The sequence below is a fragment of the Pteropus alecto genome, unplaced genomic scaffold (assembly GCF_000325575.1).
Source record: "Pteropus alecto unplaced genomic scaffold, ASM32557v1 scaffold279, whole genome shotgun sequence".
NCBI lineage: Eukaryota > Metazoa > Chordata > Mammalia > Chiroptera > Pteropodidae > Pteropus > Pteropus alecto.
The window spans coordinates 54,638-67,148 of NW_006443262.1; the positions used below are offsets into that span (position 1 = coordinate 54,638).

The 12,511-nt window shown below is 39.4% G+C and overlaps 1 protein-coding gene across 5 annotated transcripts in view; it reads right to left on the bottom strand.

Moving 5' to 3' along the window:
- The window catches only part of EXO1 (exonuclease 1), a 39,319-nt gene extending 27,507 nt beyond the window's left edge, over positions 1–11,812 (bottom strand). The window contains exons 1-7 of one of the 5 annotated variants that reach the window (XM_015598702.2): positions 11,596–11,812; positions 10,746–11,201; positions 9,833–10,006; positions 7,346–7,465; positions 3,997–4,120; positions 2,864–3,001; positions 1,776–1,988 (exon numbers count right to left, since the gene is read on the bottom strand). In XM_015598702.2, the coding sequence (XP_015454188.1) occupies positions 1,776–1,988; positions 2,864–3,001; positions 3,997–4,120; positions 7,346–7,465; positions 9,833–9,993 (756 nt within the window). In that variant the 5' untranslated portion in view covers positions 9,994–10,006; positions 10,746–11,201; positions 11,596–11,812. Of the gene's footprint in view, positions 1–1,775; positions 1,989–2,863; positions 3,002–3,996; positions 4,121–7,345; positions 7,466–7,666; positions 7,769–9,832; positions 10,007–10,745; positions 11,202–11,595 lie in introns of those variants that run through there. The other 4 variants (XM_006924115.3, XM_006924117.3, XM_015598703.2 and 1 more) reach the window with 4 other exon arrangements.
- Between the last annotated feature and the right edge of the window lie 699 nt (positions 11,813–12,511).

Below are 12,511 nucleotides of genomic sequence, written 5' to 3' on the forward strand. Positions count from 1 at the left end.
GGCAGCGGCTAGAGGAGTGCCAGGGACGTATGGGGAGACATTGAGTTGTTGGGCTTCAGAGCAGGGTGGAGGGACGGCTTTCTCACAGAAAGAAGTGCTGGCAGAGGGCACTGTTCCTTGGTTGAGCCCTTCCCACTCCCAGTGCGCAGATGCAGATGGGTGCCATATCTGGGTCTCCATCGACCTAGATAACACTGGTTACCCACCCAGGTGATTCTGAGACCCCGCTCCACCCAACGTGCAGGGCCATTCAAGCTGCCTTTTAGAGGTTGGCAATTTAGAGGATGGGGTAGAAGAAGACACCCAATCAGAACAGCAAAAAGAAAACAGAATCCAAAAAAATGAGGATGGTTTAAGGCGCCTATGGGACAACATCAAGCTACCAACGTTTGCATCATAGTAGTAACAGAAGGAGAGAGAGAGAGAGAGAGCAAGGAATTGAAAACTTAAATGAAGAAATAATGACTGAAAACTTCCCTAACTTGATAAAGGAAATAGACATACAAGCCCAGGAAGCTCAGAGATTCCCAAAAAAGATGAACAGGCCCACACCAAGACACATCATAATAAAAATGCCAAAGGTTAAATACAAAGAGAGAATTTTAAATGCAGCAAGAGAAAAGTAGTTAGTTGCCTACAAGGAAGCTCCCATAAGACTGTTAGCCAATTTCTCAACAGAGACTGGTAGCCAATTTCTCAACAGAAACCTTGCAGGCCAGAAGAAGCTGGCACAAAATATTCAAAGTGATGAAAAGCCAGGACCTACAACCAAGATTACTCTACCCAGCAACGTTATCATTTAGAATCAAAGGACAGATAAAGAGCTTCCCAGATAAGAAAAAACTAAAGGAGTTCATCGCCATCGAGCCAGTATTATAGGAAATGTTAGACGGATTTAAGAAAAAGAAAAAGTATGTATCAAAAATATGAATAAAGTGACAATAACTACATATCTATCAACACGTACTTCAAATGAAAAAGAATTAAATGCTCCAATCAAAAGATAGGGTGGCTAAATGGATAAGAAAACAAGACCCTTTCATAGGCTGCCTACACGAGACACGCTTCAGATTAAAAGACACACACAGACTAAAAGTAAAGGAATGGGAAAAGATATTTTATAACGGACCTTGAGGGTACTGTGCTGACTAGAGTATGTCAGATAAAAGAAAGAAATGACAATATGATTTCATGCACATGTGTAACCTAAAGAATGAAATAAACAGAAAATGGACAAACTCACAGATACAGAGAACATTTTGAGGGTTATCAGATGAGAGAAGTTGGGGGGAAGTTAAAAAGGGAGAAGGGATTAAGAAGTAGAAATCGGTAGTTACAAAAACGGTCATGGAGATACAAAGTATAGCATAAGAAATACAGTCAATAATATTGTAATAACTATGTATGGTGTCAGAGGGCTACTAGATTTATTAGGGTGATCACTTTGTCAGTTGTATTGATGTCTAATCACTATGTTGTACACCTGAAACTAATATAGCTGTATGCCAACTATAATTGAAAAGTAAAAAACATTATTAAAAAATAATAAAATTAAAAAAGCAATTTAAGAAATTACTATTCGTTTGTCAATTGCTGAGAAGATGGTTCACCAGTTGCCAAAAGCAGTTTTAGTATTTTAGTCATTTTCTCCTTTCGGTGACACATTATTGGCTATTGACATAATGGGATATTTAAAATCTATATTCTGAATGTCTTTTCTATTATTTAAGAAGTGTTTCAGAAACCGAATAAGACACTTGGTAAGGCACTCTTACCTTGACAATATCTGGATTATTGGCTAGTCTTAGTACTTTGCAGGCCTTTGCTAATCCAATCCCACGCAGTGACGAGAGATAGTCACAGCCTGAAAGAATGCACATGTAACGGAACTTCTCTTCTGTGAACACATCCCCAAGCTGCCTGCACATTCCGAGCCGAGCCTGATCAATTTCCAGTCCATTTCCAAACTGGTCCATTTTTAAAATCACCTTCAAAAAGAAGGGAAATCGTTAATACCGATGAGGGTCATTTTTATTTTTCATTATCTAATTCATTGTAACATTTTGAAGAAATCCTTCTTGTTCTTCATCATGACAGTGAGAGAGAGGCTCGTGCTAAATTTGGAAGAAAATGAAACTGAGGATAGGCTGTGACTCGGACATGAGGAATACGTTTTCTGCATCTCTTCCTGCTTATGCCACAGGGTCGTCATGGTGATCCAACAGCAATTCATACAGAGAGCATTTCCCCTTACTTCTCACTGTGACTTTTTTTCAAAAGTAACCCTTTTTCTCATTCCTAAAGTATTACATGTTCATTGTAGAAATTTTGGAAAACACAGAAATTCATAAATAATAAACAAGTTTCCGAAATCTCTCATCTTTCACTGTTACCCAGCATTAACCTTTGACATAGATCCTTCTAGTCATCTATGACGTATATAATATAAATAACATAGATATTAACAAAAATGAGATCACTCTATACTTTTGTATCTTAACTTTCCCCTTAATATGTCATAAAATTTTCCATTAATTTTATACATAATTCTAAATAACTACAGAGTATCCCATTAGTAGATAATTTACCCAACCTAACTGAAAAATATAAAGCATATAAGTTACCATTATTAAAACATAAGACCCGTAAGTCTACATTCTACCAAAGAATTTGACCAAAACAACAACAAAATGCTCTAACCTTAAGGGCTTACTCTGAAAAAGCACCTGGATGATACAAATGTCAAGCAGCAAAACACTTCATTTAAAATAATTATTAGCACTGTAAGTAGATATTAATTGCAGATATTAAATATTACTGGAGAGGAAAAAGTTTAGCCTCTTGATTTACATGATTTAAGTACCTTTTTACAGCCGAAAGCGAGCAGATCAGAGTCCTCTGTAATTATAGCTTGTACAATACCAGCTTTATTAAGATAGGCCAACTGTGCATCCGCTTCGTAAGGTGCCACGAGACAATCTACTCCCTGAGACCGAGCAGCCTGTGAGAGACCATCACAGTCAATCTACAGAACTGGAAAGAACTAAACAACCTCCCGTTTCAAATCCATTTTATTAACAGCCTCATCATGCACACACTAATATTATTTTTCAAAAATCATTTCTTTTGAAGTATGTTTTTCTACTTTTAGTCTTAGCGTATATTGAACAAATCAATATAGCCACCAAGAGGTTTCTTTTTAAAAAATCAATTTATAAATGTGGAGAAAAGAAATACTGCTATACATTTGGGGGAGGGAGGCAAAAAACTACAAACTACAAAAGTTAATTATTTCAAGTTATAGAAAGTTTCTACCTTAAGGATGGCTATGTTCCAAAAGTATACAAGACATGTGTTTGGAGCTTTGAATATATTTTCCTCACAAAGTAACAGGTTCTCTTGTCAAATTACAAAAGTCTATCTGACAGTGAACTGATAAACTACAGAATCTAATCACTATATTTATCCTCCCATTTGTTTATTGAAATGGGGAAGTGAGGGCAGGGATTGTGGGCACATGGACACTAACATTCACAGTGACAAAAAAGCAGCTTCTGAGCAGAGTAGATCAAGCAGCCTAGACACCTACAGAGCTCCTGAGTCCCCAGGCTGCTTCCTCAGACCTCTGACAGTTGTCCGAGGGGGCAGGCTGGGTGAGTGGTGAAGACTACATGAGAGTGGGGTGGGAGTGAACCCCAGGAATGCATCCCTTCTAGCTCTACGGACAGGATAGCATGCTGATGGAGTTTATCTAAATGAGTTATCTAAAAAGGGGGAGCTTTGCTTATTCCTTAGGCTTTCTCCCTTGGAAACTGTTGAACTCCTCTATCTAAAGATAATGTTCCCTCTTCCTCTGCCATCTGCCCTCTCCTGGAGGTTTGGTCTACGATCATTTTCCCCCCTTCATTCTCTCTCATTAATAAACAAGTTACAATCAGCATAAATGACCTTAGCCATCTGCTGCTCTGGCTGTATTCCTCGTCCAGCTTACCGTACCTTGATCACTCGGTGGGCCATAGCGTGCGTGATGTTGATGGAACGGGCGAAACACTCTCTGGCCTCTGAGACTTTCCCCTCACGGAGAAGCTGCTTGCCTTTAAGAAGATTGGCTTGTCGTCTTCTGCAAAGGAAAAAAATTAAGAGGCTGACTCGAGAAATTGTAATAAAACTATAATTCAAGAAATTTTCCTAGAATAAAGAAAAGTTTGACTCATTTGAAAGTGCAAGAATAATAAAGCTGGTATTGCACAAGCTACGACTACAGAGGACTCTGATCTCCTTTCTATGAGCTGCTCTGAAATCTAATAGACAATAAACTTCAGAAAAAACAAAATTACATGAGAGGCACTGGTATAAAGACTGTTAGTAATCATGAAACATGATAATTTGTAGAATGAAGACTAAATAAGGGTTAAATAGGGAGAGAACAATAGCTATGTGCTCTGATGGGTTAGTACCACTATTTTTTAAATGGGGACAGAGAGAGCATATGCTAAAGAAAAGGAATGAAATTTTAACTATTTGCAATAATCGTATCGGTAGTGGTAGTATTAGTATTTTATTTTGAATCCACTATTGAGTATAATGTGGGAGAAAATAAATGAGTACAGTAGTCCTCCCTTATCCCCAGTTTCGTTTTTCACAGTTTCAGTTACCCACATTCAAATGTGGACCCAAAATATTAAATAGACAATTCCAGAAATAATTCACAGGTTTTAAATTGTGCGCCTTTCTGAGTAGCATAATGAAACCTCAATGCCGTTCTGCTCCTTCCTGCCCAGAACATGAATCATCCCTTTGTCTAGTGTCTCCACTTCACTTCATCTCATCGCTTGGGCACTGTGTCATCTCACATCACAAGAAGGATTAGAGTACACTGAGCTATTTTGAGAGAGACAGACCACATTCATATAACTTTTATTACAGTATGTTGCTACGATTGTTATGTTTCATTAATAGTTATTGCTGTTAATTTCTCACTGTGCCTAATTTATGAATTAAACTTTATCGTAGGTATGTGTGTATGGGAACAAACAGTATAACAGGACTCAGTTCTCTCCGGGGTTTCAGGCATCCACTGGGGATCTTGGAATGTATCTCTCGTGGATAACAGGAGAACTACTATAATTAAAAGATACTCTAACTTTATCATGCCCTTTACACTTAAAAACAAGGAATCTCTGGAAGGAAGGAGGGAGATACAGATGAAATACAGAAATTAAGTAAAAATCCTGTACCCTGAATTTGAATTGGAAGTTATCGGTCTAAACTCATGAGGTTTTTTAAGTAAATGCATGTATATATACGCACACAAATCCCCTAGTTCCACTTTTAGACTGGGCTCCACAGATGAGAAGACTTTGTAGAAAAGGATTATAAAGGCCCCTCCCAGAGGAAGCTGATCCCGCAGAGAGAAGACAGAAAGAGCACTCAGGCTAGATTCACACAGTGGAAACCCTCTTTAGCCATTCTTGAGATTAGCAAGAGGAAAATCTGTCACTGTCTGTGACTAGAATTAAGAACATGATGGGGTATGCCCAGGTGGGGTGTCGTTGGAATCAGTCCCTTAGCCACACTGGTTTAGGGTTGTCACCAATCCTTTTAGAACTAAACCGGAACTAATCAACATTTCATCAAAAGTATATTTAGTAAACTATGTTATTCATACTAGGTCTTGGTCTCAGTTAATCTTTTCTTTTTTTAATTAAATTTATTGTGGTGACATTGGTTAATAAAATTATATAAGTTTCAAGTATACAATTCGAAAATGAGAAATATGTACATATGTTCACCGCCCTGTTATAAGTTTCAAATATACAATTCAATAATGAGAAATATGTACATATGTTCACCGCCCTGTTAATCTTTTAATAAGCTTTATGAAGTTTTGATTTGAAGAATCAGACCCTCTAGGTACAGCTAGACTGAAAAACCTAGGCCTGAAGAACCCTCTCTCTGAGGCTGGACCAGAAGCACCTCTTAAAAAATGCTCCCACAGAGAGGCTTACTTCTCTTTGGGTGTAATTCACACTGCCTTTCACAGCTATGCCCACTGGTCTTTCCTATGCAATACAATGACTCCTGGATCTAAAAGCTAATATAGGGGGAAAAAAGAAGAGATGAATGTGGTGGAATAGTGGTTTCATTAAATACAGAATGTCTTTCTAAAGTCCATTATTGTAAAATGACTAGATTCTATTAAGTTAAACATGAATGATGAAATTTCTAATATAACTATTGAAAGAACAGAAATAGAATGCATCACTTTTCAACTAGATACAAGAGACAATATAATAAGGGTGGAAAAAAACAATCAATCTAGAAGTGAAGCAAGGTAGGAGTTACCCCCCCCCAAAAAAAAGAAAAAGAAAGGTGAAATAAATATAAAACATCAAGAGAAATAATAAGTCAAAATATATTAGTAACTAATGATCATTGTAAAATGAATAAAATTTTCTATTGAAAAGATTATTAAAATGGCTAAGATTGACAGAATGGATAAAAACAAATACAGTGATGTGTTCTTTATAGGAGACAAACATAAAAACCAATAACAGTAACGCTGAAGGTTAACAGAAAGATGCTAAGAATAAACACAAGAGAGTTATTATGAATATGCTAATATCAGACAGAACAGTTTTCAGAAAAAAGCATAAACAGAGTCACTACATATTGTTTCATTTCACTACAAAAATGTAAGATTCTAAACCTGAATGTAACCAATAAAATAGCTTCAAAATAAAGCAAAAAATTGACATAACTGTAAGGTAATTAACAAACCCACTATCAGTGAAATTTTAACATACTTTCCTCAGTAATTGATGAATTAAGAAGACACACATAAAAAAATAAAAATAAAAAGCCAGTAAAGATATGGAATTTTTTTTTTTATTATTATTTATGCCTACAGCACCTGGTCTTCCTAGGTGGTCTCCCATCCAAGTATTAACCAGCCCCAACCCTGCTCAGCTTCCGAGATAAGACACTGGGCTTGTTCAGGGTGGCATGGCCATAGACCATGGACCGTGGCTCCACTGGGGTGCAAACCCAGGACTTTCTGCATGTAAAGCAGATGTGCTAATCACTACACTATGGAACCACGTCTAGATGTGGGAAATTTGAACACCACAATCAATAAGCTTAATTTACTAGACAGACGAAATCTTTCACTCAATAACTGGACAATGCACATTCCTTTCTGGCATGCATGGAACATGTAAGGAAATTTATTCATGTACGAGGGTATAAACAATCTCAACAAACTAAAATGAAAATATTTAGTATTATACAGACCACAGCATCAGACCTTAATGCAATTAAGTCAGATTAATCAGAGGCAACTTACTCTCTTCTAGACTTCTCCACTTCCTTTTTAGAAGGTAAAGTGCATCCGTCAAATACAAGAATAGGCTTGATCCCGTGAGACAGTAACATATTTACAAATTTCATACAAAATCCTACATACCTATGACAATAAAGAAAACATATTTAAGTGTTTTGCATCTTGTAAAATAATACTTTTGCGCTTTTTAAAAACAGGTGAAACAGATTATGAAAAGAGGTTGTTTTTTAAGTAAATGTTTTTATAGGAAATGGAAACTAACTGGGACTTGGGTTCAAACCCTGCCTTGGACCCTAATGGACTATATGACATTCAGTGAGTTACCTGACCCTCCAAGCCTTGCTTTCTTCATCTGTAAATTAAAAGGCTTTATGGTTCCAAATCTTGCCTTTTCTCCCCATTTTTTTGCTTGGAAAAATTTCAAATCTATTGAATAGATGAAAGAATAATACAATACATACCTGATTCCTCCAACAATACCATTATCACACCCAAGACATCTAATATATAGCCTATATTAAAATCTGCCCAATTGTCCTAATGTTTCTTATGATCAGCGGTGTCCCGGTAAACATTCAACAACCAGTTCTAGGGGGAAAGGGACCTGACCTATAGCACCTGTCAACGTCCTTGACGTGAATATTCTGCAGTGATGGATACACTACTGACGTGGGCTCGCTGAACTAGGAGACAGTGTATAGTAAACACGCACCTGTCGGCTCCAACACAGCACTGCTGTGACTATCCCCCCACCCCTGTGCCGGAGTCAAACAAGGATCACATACTGAATTTAGGTTTTTATTTTGGCAAATCAAATAACAAACGGAATTACAACTCTCATGATTTCATTAAGAGATTTTAACTCAAAATAGGAACAGAAAGGCGTAGAATTACAACTCTCACGATTTCATTAAAAAAAGAGATTTTAACTCAAAATAGGAACAGAAAGGCGTGATCTTAAAAGGTAATCATTAAAATCAAGTATATTCATCTTAATGAAAGATTCACTACACTGCCCTTATTATTTTTTTATTGTAAACCAGTGACGATGGGCCTACTGGTTTATAGAACAGTCATTGTGACCAATGATTAAATACCATGTAAAAATAGGAGAAAGCAAATATAAAATTGCAATGAATTTTAAAGAAAATTTTTTTTTAATAAACTAGACAAAATAAAAACAGATACCTGGTGCCTTCATTTCATATATTTCAGACATCTTTCCAGCTCAGCACATATAGATCTACCTTATTCTTTATAATGGTCATAAAGGTTTGTCATAGGCTTATCCTAATTTTCTGATCTTTTCTGGTTAATATTCCCATACAAAGGTAGATAAGAAAAGAAAAATAAACTCTATCGAATGTGACTTATTAGTTGCCATAGGAAAAAAAATAAAATACACAATACTTTGTTGAAAGTACTGAAACTTTTTAGTTCAATAAACAGTTGCTGAATGCCAGCTACACGGCAGGTCCTACAGAGTCTCTGACATCTCTAACGATAAAGGATATTCCCTGTACTTTGGATAACTCTTCCAAAGGCAAAAAATCTTAGAATCCTCAAGAACTACAAGAAACTAGAGATACAGTTCCCCGCCTCCTTATGAAAAAATATTCAAAGAAACACTGAAGATGGTAATGAAAAACCTGTAGTTTTCAAATCCACCGAAACTGCTCAAATTTAGTGGTAGAAAAGAAAATACTTTAAAAAAATGATCACAGCAGTTGGAGTGGCAGAAATGCCCAGGATCCTTCAGATCTCACATGGACTGTCACAGGCCACTTCTGGTCAAATTAATTCGATAGTCCTGAAAGCCCCAAACATTCATCATCTGATAATGACTTTCTTCCCTTTCTTCTAGGAAATAAACGGGATTTACACATTTTACCAATTGTCTATTGTGCTTAAGTAATATATTGCAAAAAAAGAAAATATGTAATTAGTGTCCAAATCCCTGTGGCAGTCTCTGTCTAGAGACTGTATTCGTTTCTCTAATGTTTCAATTTGAAAAATAAAGAGGACATCAGTCCTGCCTCAAATGAGGTCACAGGGTTATGACTGGATGTCAACATGGCCACCATTTTTGGCCCACATTGAAGTAAAAAGAGGTCAGAATACCTTGTCCCTTTGCTTTGCTAACAGGGCTTAGCAGTGTGTTGTCTGCAGCCAAGAAAGTAGGATTCTGAAATCATGGATTTCCAGAATACTGTTAAAAAGTTTATCTTAGCCACAGAAAAAAGGAGGGACAGATATACCTGCTGGTCACAGACCTATAGGTCTTTGTCCATCAGTATGCTGATACTCCAGCTTATTCAAAATAAAAACTAGGCCTGATCACACTAAAAAGTCATTCTTGATTTGGCAATGTTCTAAAACACACTCTCACTTCTTGATAAACCTCATATTGAATGAAAATGACCCTTTTCTGAAAATAAGGTATTACAAGTTTCACTCTTAATTGGCAATGAATACAAGGTCCAAACTTACTTATCGGTAGGTTCACCTTTGGCTAGTTGTTCGGCACAAGCAACAGCTCCTTTGTGAAGCCAGCAATATGTGTCCACGGCTACTACCTGCCCCTTATACTTCCTCACGTGGACGGGTTCAGAAGCTTCTTTGATAAATTGCAGTAATCCGTGTATCCCCATTGTGGCAAGTTAACTACATGATATGAGAGGAGAAAGGAAAAATAGCAATATTTAAAGCAAAATATATTTACTCAAAAGTTTTAGAAAAATAATTTTTAAAAAAGCTTGGAAACTGATATAGTATCTGTTACTGTTTAGATATTTTAGAATCAATGCTCTTCAATATTTTAACTGGGCTCCTCCGTCAAATAATTCGTCTAGAATTTTTATAATAACCCCTAATCCTATCTCTAATGTCACTTATTTTCCTTAATGTTTATTCTTTCCCAAGTACTCTCCCACTTGGAATCATGTGTGCTCCAAGCCCTCAACAGAGTACTAGGAACACAGAGGTGCTAAAAAATTATGAGCCTCTCTTCTCTACAAAATTGTGCATGGTATGGCATCACATTCCCTCTAAACAGGCATTATAAGAACCAATATGCAAATCAGCGTAGGAGTGGAAACTCAAAACTTTGTAGGAAGGTAGGCAATTCAACTGAAAAATAGAATAAATGCTTCAGAACAAATGCTTTAACTTCTCACCCACTTCCGTCCAGGTTGCAACCCCTAAGCCCTTTCTGTATAGAAATTGTGGCGCTGTCACAGTCCTTCCCCAAGCAACCACTCCCCACAACTACCCACAAGGAAAAGTGAAAGACAGCAGTGGGCACTGTGCAGTTGCCTGGCATTTCGTAACAAATCTCTCCCACCAAACATTAAGTTTGGGAGAAAGGGAAGAAAGGAAGCCCAGGAGCAGAGGTCAACCTCACCCGTTGAGCAAGCTCTGATGTTCTAGTCCAGCAGTTGTCGAATTTCAGCAGTTCGCAGGTTCAACTCCACTTCTACATACCGTAATTTACTAGCTGTGGAGCTTGGTGGAGGATTCTGAATTTTAAACACGGCAGGTACTTTGGATGCAGGTGGTCCCCAAGCCACAGTATGAGAACAATTAGTCTCTTAAAGAGTTTCTTTTCACACTGAGGAAAACTGACATAGTATACATTTGAGGAAACATGTTTCTTCTAAGCTAGGTAAATATCCTCGAATAAATATTTCCTCGTGAGCACAGTAAGAATGACTGAGTGCCACGTGGCACACAGCATCTCAAGGAGACCGCCTGAGGCAACAACTTCATTACCCTCCCTCCCTATTCCTCCATCTCATACGGGTGTGCAGGAGCGAGGAGCGGCCCGCAAGCCCATTCCAGAAGACACGTTTCCTTTGGCCTGCATTAAAAAGAAAAAAAAAAAAATTTACTTGTCAACATTTAAAAGCTTGGAGATTGAATGTGAAAACTGTACTGATAGCTTCTGCAGTGAAATAAGAGGGGTCCGACAACCGGATGCCAGGTCCGGCCAGAAAACGTCTGCAAGGAGCACAGACTTTCCCGCGGTTCACGGACTGCAGCCCTAGCCTGGCCAACTATGTTCCCTCGGGACCAAATACACTCCCACACCACTGACTCCACTCGGGCAGCGCCCCCGCCACGCTCCTCGGGACTCTGCTGCAGGGTGTGGAAGACCACGTCAGACCCTCCCCTTCCCTTCCTGAGACCCGGAATCCCGAGCCCGGAACGGGGGGACGCGCAGATCGACCCCGCGGGGACCGGCAGGAACTCACCTAGTCTCCGCGCGGCCTGCTCCGCTCACTTTTCGGGAAGGGCAGCCTGGTAGGGGCTCCGAAACCCGTCTCCAACGCCCCCGACTCTCATGGGGAAGCGGGAGCAGCGGAACTTAGAGGGCTCGAAGAGACACACCTTTCAATTTGCGCGGGATGGCCCGCAGCCCGCCCAGCGGAAGTGACGTCAGAGTGCCGCTCCGCGACGCCGGCTCCGCTTCCGGCGGCCTCTCCGAGCATCATCCTCGGCGGATGCGACTGCGGCCCACACTGCCCTGCGACTCCGAGCGCGGCTGCCCGCCGCAACCTCTTGCGGCCTTTTGAAGGGGCGCGGGGAGCTGGAACTGATGGCCCAATAGGAACGGCAGCCGGGAAGTTGAGCGTTTTCTCTCTCGCCGGGGCTGCTGGGAGTTGTAGTTCTTACCTGACTGCAGCCTCAGTTCCGAGCTGCTGAAGTTCAAAGGGCGCCGCCGCCTGAATGTGTTGAAGTTTTTAAAACCTAAAAAAGGACTGCAGGGAAACGAGAGATTCAGCTTGAGTTACAGTATTCTTTGAACCCTTCCGGTAGACTTTGGGAAAGGAAAGAGAGGGCGATTAGTAAATAATCTGGGAAGTGACAAAGATTCTCTCCTTGACCGATCTCTAGCCAGGCTCCTCTGAGCCCTCTTCTCAGCTAAGCTTGAACCTTGGCCTACAAAGAAAGACTTGAATGAACGCTAACACAGCTCCAGGACACAGCCCCATGGGGCCAATCCAGCCCCGCTTAAAGTGCCTTTCTGAGAAAAGGTTGCCAAAAGAATTCCCAGCCAACATCTGAAGTTAGGGCCCGTCTCCCAGCTTCTGTAGGAGCGTAGGAGCCTAAGTCCCATAAGCACCGCTTAGCAGTAGCAGGAGAATTTTACTAGGTCTTACTTCCCAA